The sequence below is a fragment of the Aulonocara sp. 'chitande type north' Nkhata Bay genome, linkage group LG3, assembly GCF_057382095.1.
Source record: "Aulonocara sp. 'chitande type north' Nkhata Bay isolate Kocher_YH1m ecotype deep benthic linkage group LG3, A_spYH_male_GT1.1, whole genome shotgun sequence".
NCBI classification, from domain to species: Eukaryota; Metazoa; Chordata; class Actinopteri; order Cichliformes; family Cichlidae; genus Aulonocara; species Aulonocara sp. 'chitande type north' Nkhata Bay.
The window spans coordinates 21210425-21233510 of NC_141346.1; the positions used below are offsets into that span (position 1 = coordinate 21210425).

The following is a 23086-nucleotide window of genomic DNA, read 5'->3' on the forward strand; positions in this document are numbered from 1 at the left end:
TGTAGTGTACATGGCTCAGAGTGGGCTCAGATCCAGGAGCCTCGGCAGACCGTTAAGATCTCACATAAGAACAGAAGCTGAACAAGCTGCTGGACGTCTTCTCTGTTTCTTTTGGTACAACCCCCCTCATTTTTTTTTTTTTTAGTGTTTACTGATCAATGGATTTCCTTCATCTTAGTTTTCCTTCTTTTGTTTCTCTGCATCCTTTCCCTTCCTAAGGGTTAAGGGTTGCAGTTAAGCTTGTTTCAAGTCTCTAAATGCCCCCTTCTATCACCCGCTTCAACTTGACACAATCCCGCTGTTCTACATCCAACCTTCACATCTCCTTTACCACAAGTAGGTGAAGGGTCGCAGTAAAGCCTGTTTCATGCCTCTTATTTTGACTCCTTTCACCACTTTCACCTCTTAGACTATCTCCATTGATCATTAAATTTACGTTTCTTGTCTTTTTCCAGGACTCCCGGGAGGCTGTGATCTGGTTGGCCGTCCACCACAAACAGAAGAAAGCTCTGGAGCTTTTCTCCAGAGAAGTGGCTCCTGCGGGGACCGGCATGGGTACGACTAACCCCGTTATCTCCTCTTTAAACTCTCTAAACTTGTTCATAGTACGCAAAGACCTTTACGATGAGATCTGAGGACATCTGGATGTGGTAGCAGCTGCTTATATAAGTGTCTTTTCATGGTTATTAGAAGGAGAACAGAGTTGTCTATACAGTAGTGAATAATGCATCCACACTGGAGGCTTGTTTAATGGATAAGATTACCACTGTTAGTAAAATATTTAATTACAAATTCAAACACAGTCCGTATTCTTTCTTGCTGTTAGTGCGGCCTGAGAAAACTGGGATACACTTCTTTGCTTGTCTTACTGACCTTATTACGTCTTACCATAGAAAATATAGAGATCGTATCGTTAGAAACTTATGTTAATTGATCTGAGCATGTAGCAGCAGCTGCTTACATAAGGACAACATGATTATCTTTCATCAAAGTTCTCCCATATGCATCCTACCCCTCAGCTGTAAAGGCCTGATGCGATAACTCGAGAACCATGTGATGTAGGAGCTTAAAATTGATGCCACTGGTGCAGCTATTGAAAATCTCAGAAGTGTTTTCAATATAACATTTTTAAATATGCTGTTTTTCTTTAGAAAGCATAAACAGTTTCTATGTTTTAAGGCTCTGAAAAAACAAACTTTTTGTTGCCACTGCTGTGCAAGACTTTGCCAGACTCAGAGCTTTTTAAATAAAGTTAAAACTAGAGATGGACCAATCCGATATTACGTATCGGTATCGGTCCGATACTGAACTAAATTACTGGCTCGGATATCGGAGCGAAATAAAAATTTTAATCCGATCCATTAAGTATCACAAAAGCACCTCACAAAACTTGCACCATGGCATAACTCAGCTCATAACCGTAGCACGTCGGAGCAGTATGCATCACGTGATAGAGCGGCTGTGTGTATTTGGAGCATCGCTACCAAACCAGCATTTCATCTCCGAGAAAGTTATCCCAGAGAGAAGTAAAGCAAGTGCGTAAGTTCATCTCTGAATGTTTGTAAAGCATTCCTGCGTTAAGCTTAACAACCAATATATGGAGCGACTGCCTCTTCTTGCTGCTACTTCAGTCATGAAACTGCTTAATGATCAGCTGATCGGCTTTTCTGTCGCGACTCCGTCTCTCTTCTTTGTTTTTGGCCCACTTTGTGCCAGAAAGAGGAAACCAGCGGCTGAACAACAGCAGCACGTTTAAGCTTGATCAGCTGTTGTTAGAATTTATTTAATATTACTTTCTACACCAGGATCTTTTTCTACGTAGCTGACGCTGTAACTGTGCAGGGGCGCATCTAGCAAAGTTTAGCCAGGGGGGCCGATAGGGCATGAACAGGGAAAAGGGGGCACAAAGACATACTTTTCTTTCTTATTCTCATTTAAAATGTCTAGCTTTTAATAAATAATTATCTGAATCTTACACCCAAAGTTCTTATCTGATGTAAAATGTATAGAAGTCCATTACTGTATATAGTAACTGTTAAGTCTAATATACCCTAGTAAGCTATAGTACTTTTTCCTTTGGGAAGGTACCATCTGTGCAGTCTGCAATTCTGTTGAAGAAAGATGTTGAATCTATTTAATATTTCTTGAAAAATAATTGATTTCTGTGCATTTTTTTTTTACACTGCATTAAATTAAGGTTGATTACGTCGATTAAGCATCATGAGGTGGAGCGTGAGGGGTGGTTCCCTATTATTTTTGCTGGAGTTGGGCACCCTGTTAGTTAGGTTGTTTAATATTTCCACTAAGTACTTTTTAAAATACCAGAATAGGGAGGATGGTGTAGGTTTAGGTTTATTACATAGATCAGTGTTGCTGAACTATGAAATATTTTGGGTGCAGTGTATTTTTTGCATATAGGTATAACAAAATAGCTTTAGTGTTTTGTTTTGTTTTTTAAACTTGAGTATGAACTTATACAAAATGCAGAAAGATATAAAAGAAAACAGTTTTGTTGATTACAAGATGAACTATCGGATTCATATCGATATCAGCAGATATCCAAATTTATGATATCGGTATCGGACATAAAAAAGTGGTATCGTGCCATCTCTAGTTAAAACTGAGGGTTGAAAACATTAGTAAAACCTAAAATAAAAGAAATGAATGCAGACTTGACCAAAAGAATTGTTGATGCTCATAAAGCAGGAGATGGATGTACAACGTGTTCAAGAACTGGCGTGAGAGCTACACCGCTCATAACAAGCTTAGCAGAGGTTGGAAGCAAAAGATTTGAAAGACTCTGAAAAGAAAACTGAAAACTGTCTAAAGACCCCAGAACACAGAACCACGTCTGCAACTGTAGTAAAGATGACAGTCACTTGAACTCAGCACAGGAATGGCCAGTGAGAAGAAAAAAAGACAACCTGGAGAAACATTAGGCTTGCTGGAAGAGCATAAACTGGTCATATGAGACTAACCTGGTGCTCCTTATGTTTTGAGAAAGAAGGAAGAGACGTGCAACCCAAAGTACAGTGAAGCGCAGTGACACAAGTATTATGTCGTAAGGATGCTTCATTGTGTCAAGCTGGAAGGAACCACGAAGATAAAAGTATATGTGAAGATTTTGAAAGTGTGGGTTGTTGATCTGTCTTCTAACACGCCAGTGACCCAAAACATTTGCTTCTCCTGGTAAATGGCTTAACTCCAGAAGACCAAACTGGACGTTTCTGACTGACCTCCACAGAGCCCTGTCTTCAATCTCACTGAAAATCTGTCGGTCAGAAGGCCATCAAGCTTGAGAGGTTTGCTGAAGAATAGTGGAGTGTGATCGCTCATGAGATGTGTATGTGTGTGAGACTTGTTGAAAACTATGACAACCAACAGACTGTTGTCCAGTAAAACTGATACACAGACCAGTTGGTTAATGGAGTTTGCTGGCAGGTGCAAAGAAGGTGCTTCACTTGTGATTGCTTTGCTCTGCAGGAAATTGCTGCGGTTGTTCATATTTTCATTTGAGCAAACACTCACCACCTACTCGCTAAGCAGGAACAGTACTTGGGAAGGTGTGACATAAACTGGAAATGGTAACTATGCAGCTTTGAAATAAAACCTTTTAAATAATGTTGGTTACTTCAGCAAAGCACTTTATTTTGAAGGCGAGGGTTCATATGACATTACATATGACATATGACAAATTAGTCACAATGAGTAGGGAATACACCAGGTATTGAATTCTCATTTTATGAAAAGAAAGTTAAAAACAGTCCAAAACTGAGTCAAAGAAAAGCATAAATCCACCCATAAATCAGAGGAAAGTCCAGGATTTCACGTTGGCACGGTCAGAAGTTTATCTGAAAAATATTTGAAATGATAAATGATCCTAAGAGAACACATGGAGCAAAAACCTGAGGTGAGAAACAGGCTGTTAAACAGAAATAAATTGAACAAATGAATTATGTAGGTATGTCAGAGTACATCCACTTATCAATAATAACAACCAACCACTGAACAGCAGTCTCAGCACAGTTTTCAGCTTTCAGGGAAAATTATGTAAGTGTGCTGAATCTGAATCGTTAATATTCTGAGCATGTGAACCACATTCCCTTAAACCGTCATGCTTCATGTGCTTGTTTAATGTTGTAATGCGTGTGTTATTACATTAGCTGGACTCACACAGCTGAGCTCTGTGCTGTGATGGAAGGCACATATACGGATGTGCCTTCCACTGTGAAGCGGGAGTCTCCCGCCTGCAGATAAGGAGGTCGTGACCTCATGAAGCAGAAGATGTTTTTGTTTATGGTGGCAGGTCCAGTTCAGTGTGAACTCTGTGTGACTCCCGGGAAGCTGATGATTCACACTGTCAGTGTTGCTGAACTCGAATTAGGACAGGAAGGAGGCGCTGCACCTGCTACAACTTTCCTTAAAACTGTCAGCTTTTCATTTCTTTTTCTCTCATTTTTTCACATTCATAGCTCCCGGACTCACCGGCATTGTGGGCGGACGACCCAGAGTGTGAGTTTAAAAAATGTTTTTCCAATTTCTGCTTTTTATTTTCTTTTTTCTTTTTCTTTTTTACCTACATGTGGAGAAAATACACCGTCCCCATACACCATCTCTTGTCACGTGAGGTTTCCTGTTGTTTATTCCATTTTTGTGGCTTCCAGGTCTCCTGTCCTAAAGCCATTTTTCTTCTTGCATCCCAAATCTCAGCTGAAGGTGAGTGTGATCATAAAAATAAAAGGATGATGTTATTTTAAGGAGTAACTTGATGACTCAAAGCTAAAAGAGAAGCCTCATTATCTGGAAATAATGTTCAGGTTTAGTCTGTCGAATATAAAAAATGAAGAATGTAAAGACTTTATATAAAAGATGCATATCCTAGGGCTGTTCGATATAACGATATATATCGGATGACGATATAAAAACATCTATCGTTTCATTTTACGCTATCGTTTCTTTCGTGGTGTCGCAAAATAAACTGTTTACAGCAATATTTTTTCATCGTTTTGATGGTGACTGTAGTGGCTATATTAATTTCGTAAAGTTCTCTCTTTCTCTTATATTTAATATAACCACACTACAGACAGACAAGCACCTGTTTTTATGCGTTGTTGTTAGCAACAACGATGGTAAAACCACTGCGTGTCCGCTTGTTCCACATAAACCTTTCACAATAAAGCTCAAGATCCTGTTGAGACTTTTCAAAATAAACTGAATCACGTGAAAGATGCAGAGTGTTTACGGATGAGAATTAAAAAAGAGCCGCCAGGTGCTAAAAAATAAACCTTAGACTCAAACGTTAGAACAGGCTTTTCCCCGCAGCACGCCGTGTAATAAATACTCACAAAGAAAACGGCGGCCTTTACAACTTATGTCTAAAAATGTATCGTTTCATGCATCGGTTAAAACACTCGACTCCAGGTACATGACGCGCAGCTGGAAACACTTAATGCAGGTCGAGCTGCCCGAGATTCACAGAATTTACAGAAAGTGTTACATTTTTGTGATTTATATCGTTATCGGACGATAGATATCTTATATCGGGATATGAGACTTTGGTCCTATCGCACAGCCCTAACACATACTAAAGTTAATGTATATGAAGCTGTTTCACAAAAGCTGTAAACTGGATGTGTTATAAAGCTTTAACATTACAAAACCTTTATATAAAGTGACTATAAAGATAAATACCTTTAAAACTGTATATATTGATATTATGTCAAGTACAGTTATATAAAGATAAAAGTTAATACTGTAACTGGTTTTACTAATATTTAAATACATAATAAATGTTTTTTAATAAAGTCACAATATATTAAAAAAGATTGGGTCTATAGAGTCGTTACATCTGTAAGTTTTGATGTCCTGGTAGGTGGACATTCACATCGGTGGAGAGCTGGTGGAGTCTCTGTCAGAGAAGGAACCAGACACACCTGTGCAGGATGAAGCCCCTCCTACTTCAGTAGAGGATGTACCTGATGCAGGTAAACAAACATGCACTTTAATTACAGCACCAGAGAGATTAATACCAGTTTTTGGTTACTTATACCGGTTACTGAAGCAGCATTTGTTATAATTACCTGATAACCACACGTTGTGATCACACATTGTGAGCTCTGGTGTACACAAACAAGTGAATCAGGTATTGTAAAAACTACAATATCTGATTCACTTGTCAGCCAATCAGAGAGCAGGCTTTCCTGTTGTTTTTAGTGGTTAATTTACTTTATTATTAAAGTATGGTTGAATGTTTAGAGTTCTTGGTTATCTTTAAGAGGTTGTAGTGATAGTTTGAGAACTTTTACATGTAAAAGTTCAAGAAGAAAGAACTTAGAGGTCCTTCAGGGTACTTTTTGAGGTCATCTTATGTCGAATTTGAGTAAGATTTTTACTGCCTTGATCGGCCAGTTTACCAGTGAGTGTGTTTAGACTTTTTCCACATTTGTTTCTGTTTCTGAGAAAATTCAGCCTTAAGACTCCCAAGGCTCATTTATGCTCACCTTTCTCACCCTCACGAACGGTTTCCAACCTGGCATGTTTGCCACCTTCGTCACAGCTTTTTCAAATTAGACCAGCCTGAAGCCAGACTATGTGAGCAAGTCCACCTGTACAGGCCTTCTCAGTTAGCACAAAACTCACAGAGGGAGATTTCCACATAAGTTCTGCAAAAGATTACAAATGGACAAAAGAAAGCGGCTGTGTGATGCTGTCACATTGACGCATGAAGCAACCAATGCGGCGAGGATGAATGGGCTATTGAGGTTAGTGGGATCCTTGAGGGCTCAACCAGTCCTTGAGGAGGATCCATGGTTTGTTTAGAAGTGTAACTCCAAGCATCATGACTAGAATATTCTGGACCTTGAACGAGTCCAAACAACTTCCAGATGTTTATATGCCAATCACCAAGTTAGAATTGGCATATATCTCTGTTAACAACACCCTGCATTATATTTTCTGTATATGTAAATAATGGCTAAGATTTTTTGGGGGGGCATCCAAATAACAACAAAATAGCAACAAAACATAACAGATCTTTTGAATAAGGATTATTTTGGTACGAAATTAGCCAGGTGAGCCACTTGGTTGTCTAAGCCACAACTTCTATTTAGTCAATATTTCAAGATACAGTTCAAACTAAATCATCAGCCTAACCTGCCATCAGCAATGAATGGCTACCACTGAAATGCCACCTTGATTAATCAGAGCTTCATAATGTTTTGTCTCCATATGCACACCATTCTAGTGATGAGGACTTAGAAGATTGATCTTCTTTGTTATTCACTTAACCAGACTTAAATAATGAGATCCGGATCTGCCAAAGGAAGTGCTGAGTTGCTCAGGTCTCCTAACACTTCCTACGTTGGAATAGACGTCAGCGCGAACAGTCGCATGTCCGCCATTACCTGCCTGAAACTGGAAGTGACGTCATTTCATGGAAATGCAGGGGGTTTTTTTGCGCCACGGACCGGTTTGTGCCCGACAATATTTTCACGGACCAGCCTTTAAGGTGTCGCGGATAAATATAACAAAATAAAACTAGTACCGGTACCGAAAAAAAGAAGATTTATTCATAACACACGTGAAAAAAGCCAGGAAAACTAAGTTAACGATAAAAACGATAACAAAATAATGCTGAAAACCGATAAAAACCCTGAAAACCATACATTTCACGCCTGAGCCTCAACTCTCGTGGCCCGGTACCAAACGACTCACGGACCGGTACCGGTCCGAGGCCCGGAGGTTGGGGACCGCTGCCTTAAAGTCATTAGGTGCTCACAGAGGTCACAGATCAGGTGAGTACAGTATTTCCCTCATAGATTTCTGTACCATTGCACTTCTGTTTGGAACCAGAGGAGTCACCCTGTGTTGGCCAAAACAATGAACATTCAAAATGCTTCAACATTGGATTCACAAACCACTCCACACCAACAAACCAAAGCCCACTTAACACAATCAAGATTTAAGTATTTAAAAAAATCTCGTTAAAAAACCTCAACAAACTGCAAAAGTTAATAGACTTTCAGATCAGTCATGAGGTTGTGAGAAACAGTTCAGCTATGCAGGATTGCTGCTCTGTGTTTGTGAGGCTGTCTGAATCTGGGATTCCTAAGAAGTACAAGCTGTGCCACTTTTTATCCTTTCACCCTTTCAACCAGAGCTTCCTTCACATGGCCCTGGACAGCAATCACAGCAGAATTTAGGACACTCGTGCGAAGCTGTGACAAGATACAAACTGAAGCCGAGAAACGTTATTTACAAAAACACACTCTTATAAATTCCTGACTGAGAAGAGTCTCCAGTTACAAAGACCAAAACAAGTGAAGAGCCAGAAGACAGTTTCTGGTTTTAATATTTATTCATATGGTTCCATTTAGAAATCAGTCACTGACTGAGTTTAGTTGCAATTTATCTGCCTATTATTAATTACTGATTAGAACATGTGGGCAGAAAGAAATACTTCAAAGTCACTTTAGCAAACACAAATTAAAGATTGGACAAAATCATATTTCATGGGTTTAATGTGATTTTAGGTACGTGGTCATAATTAACAGAGTGAGTGTTTTGAGTGTTACAGGTACAGTTTGTCTGGCTGAACATCAGATCTTTAAAACAGCAGACATAATTCTTTCCAGTGTCCTGCAGACTATCCACAAGTTCCCGACACTCATCTTTGAGAGTCCTTTTTTTTTTTTAAATCATTGGTGGCAACATGGACAGCTAAAGCAGAGTCAGAGTTGTTGGTTTCTGTCAGTTACAGAGTGGTTGTAGTAATATTGTAGATGTAGGCACTAGGATGATTAATGAGAGTTTAGAGGTTTAAAGCTGTCCTTAAGACGGACTTACAAGTTCTTCAATAGTGTGGGAGCTGTTCATAGCAAGGTTCAAGAACTGAGTTTGTACAATTCTAATGAGCTTGAAAGTCAATATTTGGTATGACCAAATTTATTCTTCAACACAGCCTGAGCTCTCTTAGCCAAGCTTTCTTGTCATTTCTTTAAGTTGTCTTCAGGAATAATCCTCCAACCTTCTTGAAGAAGGTTCAAAACTCTTGGATGTTGGCCACCTTTCATTCATTAGACTGGGTCACACTGTTTCAATAATGTTGTGGTCTTGACAATCCATGACTGATTATGTTTTACTGTGTGTTTTTCTATCCAGGGTGTGCTTTTACTCCATTGACAGTGTGTTTGGGATCATTGTTACACTGAAAAATGAAGTTGTAACCAATTAGACGCTTTCCAGCTTGTACTGCACGGTGAATCAGAATCTGGTGGCACATTTCTGCGTTCATAGTTCCATCAATTTTAACAAGATCTCCAACTGAACTGCAGCCCTAAACCATTACAATCTGTTACCTGCACAGTGTTTTCCACTTGTACAAAGGTACAACAGACTGTTGAACCTCTCTCTTGATCTCATCTGTACATACTGACAGTGATTTGAATCAAACATTTCAAATTTGGATTCATCACGTCATAGGACCTGTTGCAACTGATTTTCAGTCCAGTTCTAGCGTAATCTAGCACACCTCAGACTTTTTTCCTTAAAAATGGCTGCCACACTTCCACTGAGACCATTTGGGCAATCTACTGTTAACTGGGCCTTCAGTTAACAGTAGATTGATCAACTGATGGTCCAGATGACTGTCAGGTACTGTGTCAGATCTTTAATGGACTGTTTTCAAAGGATATGACTCTCTGATACTGTTTATCTGCGGTATTTAGTTTTTTAGGTCTGTCACTTCTTCTTTTGTCCATACTGGACAATTTTCTTTGTCCAGCTTCCTTGACTTTTTTTTTACAAATGCAAAGCAAAAGCAAGAAATGCTAGGTTTTCAGTGAATAGCACTTGGAAGTCACCTTGCTGGTGCAAGAATACTATTTCATGTCTATAACCCGTGTTATTGTTGGTGTTTTTCATAGAATCAACGAAATAAACTGGAACGAATTAGGTTTGTTTTGTTTTTTGCAACAGGCTGATAAACATACAAAGACCGTACTGAAAATGAATAAAAAAGCAGCCAAAGCAAACCAAAGTCCAAAACTTTGAAAAACCTTGGGAAAACCTGGAGAACTGCTGTTCCAGTTTAAACAATTACAAAAACTACATATAACAATACCATTCAACATAAATATATGCAACAATGGATTTAAGGTCATTAAAACATATCAAAGGTCTTTGCAGGTATTTGAAAGGTCCATGAAAAGGTTAGCTCTTTTAACAGGTCCAAGGGTTTGTCGAGGAGCCCTTGAGGCTCTTTAATTGTCACTTGAAGGCTTAGTCCTCAGTTGAAATGCTGACGTTGAGCTGGTTTCTGCGTTTTATCAGAAGCCAAGGAAAGAAATTTGAAGGCATTTTTGTTTTTTTTGTTCTTTGCCCAGACCTGCCCAGTGGACCACACAGCTACAGACTGGATGAGCTGGCGTACGCGAGGAGCGGCGACAAAGGAGACTCTGCTAACATTGGTGAGAACAAATAAACCTCAGGAATGATATTCAGAAATATACAACACTGATTCAAACTAAATTAAATCCTGTCTAACCTCCAGTTCACCACACAAATCTGACTGTCTCAAAATTACAGCCAATGAGAGGCCAGGAATCTCTGTGTGTGTCAGTTTGGAGTCTGATTGAGAAGTCCTTGAAGGTTCAGCAGGTTATTGTTGGAGATGTTATTCGTGCTTCATTAAAATCTTCCAAGTGAGCCCATTTGTTGTTTAGAGAGTTCTTTAGAAAATCCTTAACAAGACTCAAATGTCTTCAAAGGGTCAGTGACGTCGTTCAGTGTTCAAAGGAAAGACGAAAAGGAGGCCAATTATAAAGACGAAGGTTTACAGTAACCGTTTACGGTTTACTGCTCTAAGCACTCTTTGTTTGGAAAAATATTCAGGCATAGTATAGTAAAGCCCTGTTTTTGATTTTGTATTTTAATGAGCAAAACACGAGTGATTGTTTTAATCCCAGAGAAATTAAAATCGCCACATCTGTGCATCTCTGTCTCTGTAGGAGTCGTAGCTCGCCATCCACTCTACTTCCCCTATCTGAAGAAACACCTGACTTCTTCTGTAGTGGAGGAATACTTCTCCCACCTCATCAAGCCAGGAGTGAAGAATGCCGTCACACGGTGAGCAGGAGGGGAAAAGGCTGTTTGTTGTGAGAGTCACAGAGGAATAAAGATACACTCAGGTCCTTATTTTACTTTTGCCTCTGTGCACCACTATTTTAAATCAGTCAGTAGACTAGAATACAGTTTCCAACATGTAAATATAACTAAAATATCAAGATGCAGATGTTCAGCTTTTGTTCAAGAGGTAATAATGATAAAATATACATCATAGTATATGGTCTACAGTTAATTCAATTTATATTTGGATACTGACACAAGTTTTGTGGGTTTTTTACCTGTTTACTGAAACATATTCCAATTCATTTGAGGGTGTCCACATTTACAGATGATGAAGAGTTTAGAAGTTTCAGCTCCTTAACCACCCTCTTTTTAAAGGGATCAAAAGTCAGTGGACAGTTGGCTCGAAGGCTATTTCATGGGTAGCTGTGGGTAATTCCTTCGTTATGTCATTATCCATTAAGAAGATTAAAGGCCTGGAGTTGATTTGAGGTGTGATGCTTTCATTTGGAAGATTTTGCTGTGAACAGACAACAAATGTTTAAAGGAGCTGCCCATGCAGGTGAAACAAGTCATAATTAATTTGCAAAAACAGGAAAAAAAACATCAGAGAAGTTGCTACAATATTAGGAGTGGCAAATCTACAGTTTGGTCAATCCTGAGAAAGAAAGAAAGCACCGGTAAACTCAGCAACGCAAAAAGACCCTGGACGTCAGTAAAAGACTACAGTGGTGGATGATCTCTTGAATGATCAGGTCCCATCTTATCTTAATGACCTTGTAGTACCATATCACCCTATTAGAGCACTTCGCTCTCGCTCTGCAGGCCTACTTGTTGTTCCTAGAGTATTTAAAAGTAGAATGGGAGGGAGAGCCTTCAGTTTTCAGGGCCCTCTTCTGTGGAACCAGCTTCCAGTTTGGATTCGGGAGACAGACACTATCTCTACTTTTAAGATTAAGCTTAAAACTTTCCTTTTTGCTAAAGCATATAGTTAGGGCTGGGCCAGGTGACCCTGAATCCTCCCTTAGTTATGTTGCAATAGACGTAGGCTGCCGGGGGATTCCCATGATGCATTGAGTTTTTCCTTTCCAGTCACCTTTCTCACTCACTATGTGTATATACACCTCTCTGCTTTTAATTATTAGTTATTATTAATCTCTGACTCTCTTCCGCAATATTTTGCGACAGATGGCCCTGAGCCTGATTCATCCTGTTAAAAGGGAGTTTTTCCCTTTCCATTTTAAGGGAAGTCAGTCTTTTAAATGTGTAGGATTTAAAATAACAAAACAAAAGGAGATTTAACAATGTACTGATTTGTTGAAAATGAAAACAGTTGCTAGGTAAATGAGCTAAAGTGCTTTGTGCCTTTCCGATCAGTTGCTTTTTGATTTGGTAATGCTCCACAGCTGTTCATTGTGTTGTGTCTGCCGGGATAACAAGAGGAAACCTAAAATCCTACTTAAAACATCATCACCAGGCCTTCGGCTCAGTTTTCAAACCCCACAAATACCACACTGACAAAGATTTAACAGAGTGCTGAAGACACTGAAGGATGGCTGTGGCCGAAACCCTCATGCTGTAGTCATGAAAAAAAGCCCACAACATACTGATGGAAACCAGGAGCATGACTTCCACTAAAACTGAGATACAACACCATGAACACAGCTCACTGTCAGAGCCCTCCTCCTCGAGGTAATCACCCTGTAATGACACAGCAGAGGAGACGTAATAGAAACCAGGGCTTTGGTGTTTGATAGCCGGAGGCGGTGGATGACCAGGTTGTCTCCAAACAGAAGAATCTCAAGGTTCAGTGTTTTTATTTACTCCTCACAAAGAGACGAGTTTTCTGCAAGATTATAAACAGTTTATCCGCTGCCTGTTAGATTAGTAGCAGACACAATTTGTGTAAGATAAGATACACTCTGTTTACCCCAAAGCTGAGAAATTCCTTTGTTAAAGCAGATAAAAGTCAAGTTAAACGCAAGCAGCTCAAATAAGCAGGAAGACATGTATCTATTTACCAGGGTAAAAACCTGAAATCATGAATTCAAATATAGATTTTGTAGTATATCGATATACGTTGTATATATTCAACTTTCTAAACAGTAGGTAATGAATGACAGCTGTTTTTGGGGTCAACTTGAAAAAAAGGCAGATGTGAAATGTAAAAATGAGGTCAGAGGTCAAATGTGATGTCATATTTGGATGCAAACTGTGATGTGAAATTTACAATGCCCAATACCAGCATCATTTCCTAAAGGTTGTCAATTTTGGAAAAAAAAACAACGTAGATATTTAGCATAGTTTTAAAGATAAAAGATGTAAAAGTTTGAACTTATTTGACCTTGAAAAAGAGGTCGGAGGTCAAAAGTGACATGATATTTAGAATCCACATGTTTATTCTTTGTTACACATTCTTTATATGCCTACAATGACAGTAAGGAACATAGATCTAAATAGCTTTATATAACATTATTATCACTCTAACCTTCAGATCAACCTATTGACCTTCCAAGAGAGGTTAGAGGTCAAATGTGATGAGATATAGACAATCTTTTTTTTGTCACTTTTCCTCCAATAAATCAGGAAGTTGACCTTGAAGACCTTGGAGGAAAAGCTCTGTACAGTAGTTTAGTGTTAAAGGTGCCGTATGGCTGAAAAAAAGAGCTGTTATATTAATAAAGTTTATGCAATTTGAAGGCACTGATGGTCACTGTAGTGGCTCTATTAATTTCTTGAAGTTCTCTCTTTCTCTTATATTTAATATAACCACACTACAGACAGACAAGCGCCTGTTTTTTATGCGTTGTCGTTAGCAACAACGACGGTAAAACCATCGCACGTCCACTTGTTTATTTTCCACATAAACCTTTCACAATAAAGCTCAAGATCCTGTTGAGACTTTCCAAACTAAACTGAATCACGTGAAAGAGCAGATTATTTACGGATGAGAAGTAAAAAAGAGCCGCCAGGTGCTAAAAAATAAACCTTAGACTCAAACGTTAGAACAGGCTTTTCCCCGCAGCACGCCGTGTAATAAATACTGACAATGAAAACGGCGGCCGTTACAACTTATGTCTAAAAATGTATAGTTTCATGCATCGGTTAAAACACTCGACTCCAGGGACACTATGCGCAGCTGGAAACGCTTCACGCAGGTCGAGCTGCCCGAGGTTCACAGAATTTTCAGAAAATGTAAAATTTTTGTGATTTATATCGTTATCGGACGATAGAATTCTTATATCGGGATATAAGATTTTGGTCATATTGCACAGCCCTAATTCTAATGTATGCTCAGTCTACCTGCAACCTCCACAAGCACAAATAGGTGTCCCAATTTATATAATAATACTTACAGAACAGCAAAGTTATTGTAAAATTGTTTGTTAGCCCATTCAATTAGCAGCATAAGTTGCCATGGTGATGTAATCCAGTAAGAAGCAACACCACCTTTGTAGAAAAAAAAACCTGGGGTTAACCTCAAACCTCAAATAAAACAAAATCCTGCCTCAAATAAACATCTGCCAGCTCAAACATGTGGATACGCCTACTCTGGCTCTTCTATTAAGTCGTTAATAAAGGAACAGCTGAAAGTAGCTATTCTGATCTACTGTCATTACCACTTGTGGCCAGAGAGGGTGCTATTCACCAGAAGTTAAACTAAGGTATCAAGCTAACGCTGCGGTTGCCACCATTTGACCTCTGATGTTATGAACCTGATTCACTACTCCCGTGTTAAAATCTGGACATTTTTAATATGGCTCTATGGATTGACTCAATTTAGGAGCGAGCCCAGAGTGACAGTTAGAGGAACTGCAGGTTTTTGGTATTTATTATATTTATTGTATATTTTGTAATTATTATCATTGGATTGGCTGGAGGTTGTTGAATTTCCTTGACGAGACGAGCAGCACTAGCTTAGTGGGCGTGGCTGTACCTGAGCATGTATAGGGCCACGGCGGACATGTTTGAGCGGTGACTCAGCGCGCGGTGTGTTAGCGATTAGCGTAATGAAGAGATGGAGGCCATAAAGCTCGCTGACCTGCGTCTCCTCTCGCACCCTGAAACGCCTCCCTGCCGCCGCAGACGCTTCATTAGTGCACCTCCGGCACTCGTCAACCCAGTGGGAGGCCATGCACACACACACTCACACACACATGCACACACACAGTTAACTGCTTACAGACAGAGGCACGCACACACACACACTTTACTAGTAAACCACACGTTTAACTGCTCACACATCAAAAGCCCGCTTGGTACATTAACGTGTGCAATAAACTGCCAAACCAGCACATGGTGTGTGTGTGTGTGTGTGTGTGTGTGTGTGTGTGTGTGTGTGTGTGTGTGTGTTTTTAAGACATATGGTTGACCGTGTGTGTGGTTTTAAAGTGTTGGTTACCATGGTTATGAGTGTGGTTTTTTTTTAGTTTTTTCTTCCTTGTCATTCACAGATACACTCTGCCAGGAATCCACGGCCTTAACTTTGTCCTGCAGAGCTCACTGGGAGGTGGAGGAGTGGCCTCTCTGCGCAGTGACCCCCAGGTATCACATGGCCACACACACACACACACATCTATACATACAGACCCTTCCTGGATCTGTGAGGGCACTTAATGACATTAAACCTTCTACTTTAACCTGAATCAGATCCTCGGCCGAACCCCTGAAGCAGTTGGTTTAAAGAAAGAAATATCCCCACCTTCCACCACCTCTCCTCTCCCTCTTCAGCCATTCACTGCCTGTAAAAGTTTAATGAGAAAGTTCAGTCTCTCCAGATCTCATGTAATGGGCGAGGAAGGGGGCAGCTGGTTCAAAGTGGGTCTACAGCTTAATTTCAGTCTGTATGCACCTGAAAACCATCGCGGTTCTCACGTTTCTTCACCAGAACAACATGAAATCTCTTTTCTTCTGCATCGTCATTCAGTTGGCTGTGAAGGAACCTGTATTGTTTTTTTATTACTAACAAAATAAAAATAAAAACACACTCATGAGATTTACACCAATTATTAAAAAGCTCAATCTCAGGGTATGTTTGTATGACTCACATGTCCAGGGTGAGAGACAAGGATTGTTTTGAACCCTTCAGTTCATCCTCTGTCTGAATCCATTTTATGCTCCTCCCTCTTTAGGCCAACTCAGTTTGGATTGGCTGCCCCTCATTCATATAAGAACATCTCCAAACTATGGTGTAATGTAAATATACAAGAGCAAATCCATGGCCTGAGGTGTTCCTTTAGTCTGCTGTTTGTGTTTCAACTGCAGTATCAAACTTTAAAAACAAATGCTTTTCCTTCTTCATCCTGCTTTAGCTCTCTCTTTGTCTCTGCACTTCATCAGAGATGTAATATTCCCCTCAAAATATCTGCACCACCCCACTGATCCATTTCTAGCTCCTATTTTTGATCCAGTGTTTTAAATATCATTCATATTATATTGTTTCGCAGCAGCAGTCCACAAGATTCATTGATTAGAGAGAACCTCGTCAATCAGGAGATCCTCTTTGAGCAACACTTGATAGCAGTGGGGAGAAGGAACCCCCTTTTAAAAGGAAATGACCACCAACAGAACCAAGCTCGGGGAAGGGTAGCCTCCTCTGAATTTAACCAATCAGCACCCAGAGGATTTTAGGGCCGATCAGGCGCACATATCCCGAGTCAGTACAGGGACGTTCTCATGGTGGGTACATGAAATTGTGATCAAAAACCAATATTTAAGTTCCTGCAACATCCTCCCCTCTGCCCTTCAATTCTCTCTGGTCACTATGGTAACGCATAAATATTTCTTTCAAAATAAGACACACAACTACAACACGGGAAAAGACCCAGGGAAACCGAGTTAATGATTAAAAACCCTGAAAACCATACATTTCAGCCCGAGCTTCACCTCTCACGGCCTGGCACCAAACGACTCATGGACCAGTGCCAGTTCGTGGCCCGGGGGTTGGGGACCATTTGCAAGTATATAATATGAGCATTCACAATTATAAGAGTATGTCTATGGCAAAAGAGAAGGTTGAGTCTGTGTAAAATGTAAATTCAAAACAGAATGCAATGATTTACTAATGTCATAAACTCGTGTTTATTCAGAATAGAAGATGGAAAACAGATCCAGTGTTTGAAATGACTGTGTATGACAACATATTTCTGCTGCTATCATGACACAGACCCAGTAAATTTACTGCAATATCTTCTGACTTTATATCAAATTAACAACAACACTCTGTGTGACTTCGTGTCTCCACCAAGCTCTGATCACTGTGTTCAAAGACCTCCGTCGCCCACTGATGTAAACCCAATCAATTAAAAACCAAACCTTGCACTTTTAACACTTTAATGTCTTCTAGAACACAGATTTCTTTTCTACAGCAGTGTTTCTTCATCATATAGAAATCGGTTGATGCATGCGGTTGAAATTCCGGCTCTTTTTTAATATTGGGATATCTCAGGGATTAAATATGCAGTTATGACAGAAAGCGTATTTTCACTGGTCCGGCTCACTTAAAATCAAAATGTACGTGTAAACGATGGCTTAAGATGAGTCTGACAACCCTGGTGTAAGGTAGAGACAGCAGAGCAGCTCCAGGCCCTCTAAAAGGTGGGAAAACCTCTCGTCATACTTAAGGTCGTGTCCTTTATCATCAAAGCTTTTCTCCTCCCTTGTTTCTGCTTTTTCTTTCCCCCTCATTGTTTATCAGAGGCATTGGTAAAGTTTCTTTTTCTCTCTGCTGCACATCAAAGAAACTCTTTTAACACCTCGCACAGCCGTAAAGCTCAACGACTCCAAGGTGGAAGCATGCACACTTTCACATTTCCTGTCTCTCCTCAGGGCAAAGCCTACGGTCAGATGCTGCTGGACTTGAAGCTGAGAGGACTGCCTGACCTCAAGTCTCTGGTGGACTGAGAGTCGAACAGAGGGAGAGAAAAAGAGCTGGAGGCAAACGGAGATGTAAAAGAGAGTTTGCGAAAAGTGAGACTTTTTACCTCAAGAGAAACACAAAGGGAGCATTTATAGATCCAGATCACGTCCACATCTGAAACCTGAAGAGCACAAGATCATTTTATACATAAATTAGATTAGAGCTTCACGATGTTTACAACATGTGGGTCACCACAACTCAAATCATCATGGGCCGTCTGCTCAGCCGTCTCCAATTGGCCTAAAAATGTTACAGTTCCAAGTCTGGGGATATAAAATGATTGCTGTGAGAGTTGTAGTTTCATATACCAAGTACTCTTCAAGACCTCTATTTTTTTTTTTAAATAGTCCACTAATCAACTTCCAGCATGTTTTTCTCACACTTTGAAATCTGAGGCAATGTGTGAATGTGAATGACTCAAAAACCATGAAATGCAAAAGTCTTTCTTATCATAAAAAACAATCAGGATCTGTATTTTATATACATGCGCAAACTTTAAACCACAAAATATTCAGGTACCTCCGATATGGCTGAGCGGGGCATGTAGACTAAGACTCTAAGACTCGGCAACCCAAGATCTGCCACAGATTTAGATCATCTAAAGGAGCATCCACATAAAAACAGCTGGACTCAGCTGGATACACCTCGATAAAATTTAAGACAAACAAGTTTACACGGGGGCCTTAATCCTCTGAAATCCAAGTTATCATTGCTGATGAGTGTAACCCTTTGCAGTCAGAATGAATAATGCTGAAATTCAAATTCAAGGACATGGACATTTTTCCCTCGTGTCTTGAAAAAGTGTTTACGCCTCACGCAGATTAACTGGTAGCTAACAGTTACTAAATGCTAACATTTAAAGACTGCCATGTTGTTTTTTTGGTGTTCCATATTTGTAGTGAAGCGTTATCACAAGCAAGTTTACCGAGCACTCTTCATCCGTAGGCTGTACAGAGAACACAACCTGCTAATTAATGCTAAAAGGCTAATGAAATATTCAAATTTTATTCACCACAACTAGACCACAGACTTGTTAGCCGATATGGACATTTAACTGCACAGCAGCCATATACAGTCAACACAGTCCGGAGTCAACACAGCTCATTTAAATATTTATTTAATTTAATAAAAAAAAGTCACCCCTGCTCAGTTGCTATTAACTAAACCAGGGTTTCAGTTACTGACTTATTTTTGGAGCCAGCCTCTAGTGGACATTAGAGGAACTACATTTTTGAGTCGTAATGACTGATAATACTGACCTGTTAAATCGAGAGCATTAGATCTACAATTTGCTAACGCGTTAATGAGCTAACCGCGCTAATGCGTTGCCGCTGTGCAGCCCCATGCACGGGGTGATCCGCGCTAACTCGCTAACGGAGATTTGCTGCGATTAACGCTGACAGCACTAATTTTGAATCTCAAGTTCAAAGAGGAAACCTAACAAAACAGAGTGGAATCACCTGAAAGGCAGCCAAACTGCCAACAACTCTCCAAACTACTTTTTTTTTCTTGCATTTTACTTTCATGCAATTGGGTCAAAAGTTGTGAAAGCGTCATCACGCTGTATTGGACTTGATTTGAACTCAGTGACTGATTGAATGAATCAATAGAGTTTCCTCACCCCAGAGCCACAGATGTTGGCAATACAGGAAAATGTTTGGAGGCCGATTGTTCGCATCAGCCTCATAATCTTGACTTGCCCTGACCTCTGACCTCCCAGGGAACAAGGAGAGCTGGTTTGGGTTTCCCTCACGGGGTAAACAAAGTGCTTTCTGTGAGCTATCAGAGGAGACACTCGACGGGCACGACGCCTGGTTCTCCCCGTCTCGTTCACCTTGGCGTGACCCGGCTCCTCCGATGTTCGCCGCCCCGCAGGAATGCACGTCTCCTTCAACCAAACTGACTCTCTGCCTTCCAGCCGGTTTAGTCATAATTGCAAACAGACTGAATTTGGAGTCGGAGTCACTCAGCAGCTTCCGTCGAGGCTCGAATCTCATAAAATCCTCCACCTCTGAATCATATCCCCCTTTCCACAAAATCTTCATACTCAAATTTCTTTGTTAAGTGACTTCTGTTTTTTCCCTAAACTTTGACTCAAACTTTGAGAGTTTGAGTTTACAGTCAGAAATGTAAAACAGATCAAAGTATGTTCATGACCGAATGATCGCAAACACAGAGAAGGAGCCACATTAGAGAGCCTGCCTAAAACAATAAATAAACAGTTGTCCTGTAAATGGGCATTCAAAGAGCTTGGTGCACAATAAAACCATAAGAAATGACAGCAAGACAAATCCTTCCAGACATGAATTGAGAGCAGAGCAGCACGAGGATAAATTGTGCCAAAGTCACACGGGAAAAGTTCAAATCAATCGGCTGGTCTTTCGAATTTAAGGGACGACTGAGCATCGTGTCAAAGTCAGAGCTTGAAATGGCGCTTCCCATAAAACCCCCAAACCAAAAGAAGTTACAAGCCGCAAGTGTCGCCACTTTGCATGTAAATCTGGAAATGTGCTCACATCTCAATGATGAAGGGAGCAAAACTCTAGATTCACATCTGCCCTCCACATTGCTTCCCATGAAACATTTGTCGTAATCGTGTGGAGAAACCCTTCATCATTGTAGAACAACACCACCTCCCCAAAACACATGGACTCTAAGATTTATGAGCGTGTACAGAAAAGATTTCCAAACAATCGATGCTCATTTTCTGGCATGTTTACTCAATTTGCACGCTTTTATGTCAATATAGACTTCCTCAGCTAGTTTTGAGTCATACCTGGAGCGACTGATGCAAAGCCTGTTCAACCTCCTGACTTCACCTGGTCGTTTTCAGTAGTGGTACGGGCCATCCTAACCAAGACTGTTTTGAGTCGAGATTATTTTAATAATTTAACTATATCACTGCTTGTTCATTTATCAAAAATGAAGGTTCTGTGATGGTGTCCTGTAAAATAAGTGCTACATTTTTGCTTCAAGGTTTAATTTGGTTATCTACAGAAACATCTTTAAGTTTAATTATGAAGTCTTTTCCCCCACATATTTGACATTTCTTTGCTAATCAAGGGATTGTAGCATGACTTAAGAAAACCAAAATGTAATAAATAACAATATTAAATAACAACGGTCTCTGGACAGAAAAGCTCCCTGCTGTTATCTGTGCCATATTTCATATTTAGCTATCCAGTCGTTTTAGAGTGCCAGTCCAAACACATACATCCAATAATTGAGCCTTGTGGAACACCAGAGGCCTTTTTTTTTATTTCAGCAGGTTTACATCAACCAAAAGAAACAGAAGCAGCCGCCGACTTTTTAAAGTCTGGAAAAAAATCAGTTTGAAGTTAGTGGGTGATCTTTGTGATTTGATGTTTTTGTTTAATGCATTAGCTTTTTAACATAAACTCTGATGGTAGCTTTTTTCTTATTAACAGCTTTTCTCTGTGTTATTATATTTGAACCACTGCCTCTCACCACTGATTTTTTTTCTTGCTTTCTCTCTTACTGGTACGAATTGCCAGCATTGCCTTATTCGTAATCAATGCACTTTAGTCAAACTGGTATCATGAAGCCTTACTGAGGAACCATGTGTGCTGTTGTACAACTACATAGATTTTATCAAATCACGTAACTTTTTCATTAAATATCCAACTTAAAGGGCACATTGTTGTTTTTTGTCCATTTTAGAAATATTTACTTGAAACTTACCAGTACTTTGAAATGACGAAACTCTTGTAATTAAAGGTCTGAAATAGGCTGAAAATTAAGATTATAAGCAATATGTTAAGACTTATTTACTATTTTTTGATGAAGACGTTTAACTCTTTGGCTTTCTGCTTTCTATTTAAAATATTCTGTATAGAAAGTGATTTTTGTAGATACTAAAGAGATTAAAGATATTTTTATTATCAAACCTTCTGCTTACAGTTTGCGCTGTTTGTGTGTGTGCCCTTTTTGTTAACAAGCTTGTCTTTGTGACAGGAAGCTGAGCAGCAAAAGGTGTCGACAGCAACAAGACAGAAATCTCTAACATGTGTTTCTTTGTTCCTAAAAGCAGGCGTTCTAGGACTCCAGAGCAGATTCCAGTCATTTTGCATGTAGAGTATATTATGCATATGTCATACAGTTTAAGATGCAGGCAAAAAACAAACGACCCCCAAATTTGGTTTAATTTAAGCTATTGGGTACCGTATGTTTCTGAGACTTTACTGTTCTGCTGTGGCGATGAATGAAAATAAAACCAGACCAGCAGGGAGTGAAACCGCCAAAGAACGTGTGCCGATAAAGTAGCAGCACAATAACAACAGAATACTTTACCACACTATAAAAGAGAGCACAATAAAAATGCAATTAAATGCTCCAAGTAAATAGCCAATTAAATTTTTCAGCCTCAGATAGTTTAACAAAGCATTTTTTTTAAAGTGACAAAAGATTATAAGCAAATAAACATGTTTCAGTAAAAGTGGATAGGATTATAAGAATTTATATGAAAGCTACATTAACTGTTCCCTTCATTTATACTCAGAGTTACTAATAAAAGTTAAAAAAAAAGAAGCTTTTTTAAGTTAATTTTACTTAATTTTTCTGTTTTGCTGTTTATTTTTCCTGTAATTTGAGTTTTACGTTTTGTTAAAGAACAGCAGATTTCTTCTCTACAATTAAAGTGCGCCCCAGGGTGGCTGTGGCTACAATGTAGCTTGCCATCACCAGTGTGTGAATGTGTGCGTGAATGGGTGGATGACTGGATATGTAAAGCGCTTTGGGGTCCTTAGGGACTAGTAAAGCGCTATATAAATACAGGCCATTTACCATTTAAAGAACACACACATACATATATGCATGTATGTATGTATATAAACATACATATGTGTAATAATAACAGTTAGCATAACAAAGAGAATAGACCATAAGTAAAGACTTGCAATCAAAAATAAACATTAAAATTTTAATGATAAGCAAGGGAACATTGGTAAATAGTTTTTGATAAATACAATTCATATTTGGTGATAGGCACTGTATGGGTACATAACTACTTCAGTCTAGAAAAAA

The 23086-nt window shown here is 39.5% G+C and overlaps 1 protein-coding gene across 2 annotated transcripts in view; it reads left to right on the forward strand.

Moving 5' to 3' along the window:
- The window catches only part of LOC147334509 (uncharacterized), a 34578-nt gene extending 12651 nt beyond the window's left edge, over window positions 1-21927 (forward strand). Inside the window, exons 13-20 of one of the 2 annotated variants that reach the window (XM_086272917.1) lie at window positions 456-555; window positions 4473-4512; window positions 4665-4716; window positions 5873-5984; window positions 10383-10466; window positions 11007-11124; window positions 15579-15669; window positions 17953-21927. In XM_086272917.1, the coding sequence (XP_086129043.1) occupies window positions 456-555; window positions 4473-4512; window positions 4665-4716; window positions 5873-5984; window positions 10383-10466; window positions 11007-11124; window positions 15579-15669; window positions 17953-18027 (672 nt within the window). In that variant the 3' untranslated portion in view covers window positions 18028-21927. The other variant, XM_086272925.1, reaches the window with a different exon arrangement.
- The last annotated feature ends 1159 nt before the right edge of the window (window positions 21928-23086 follow it).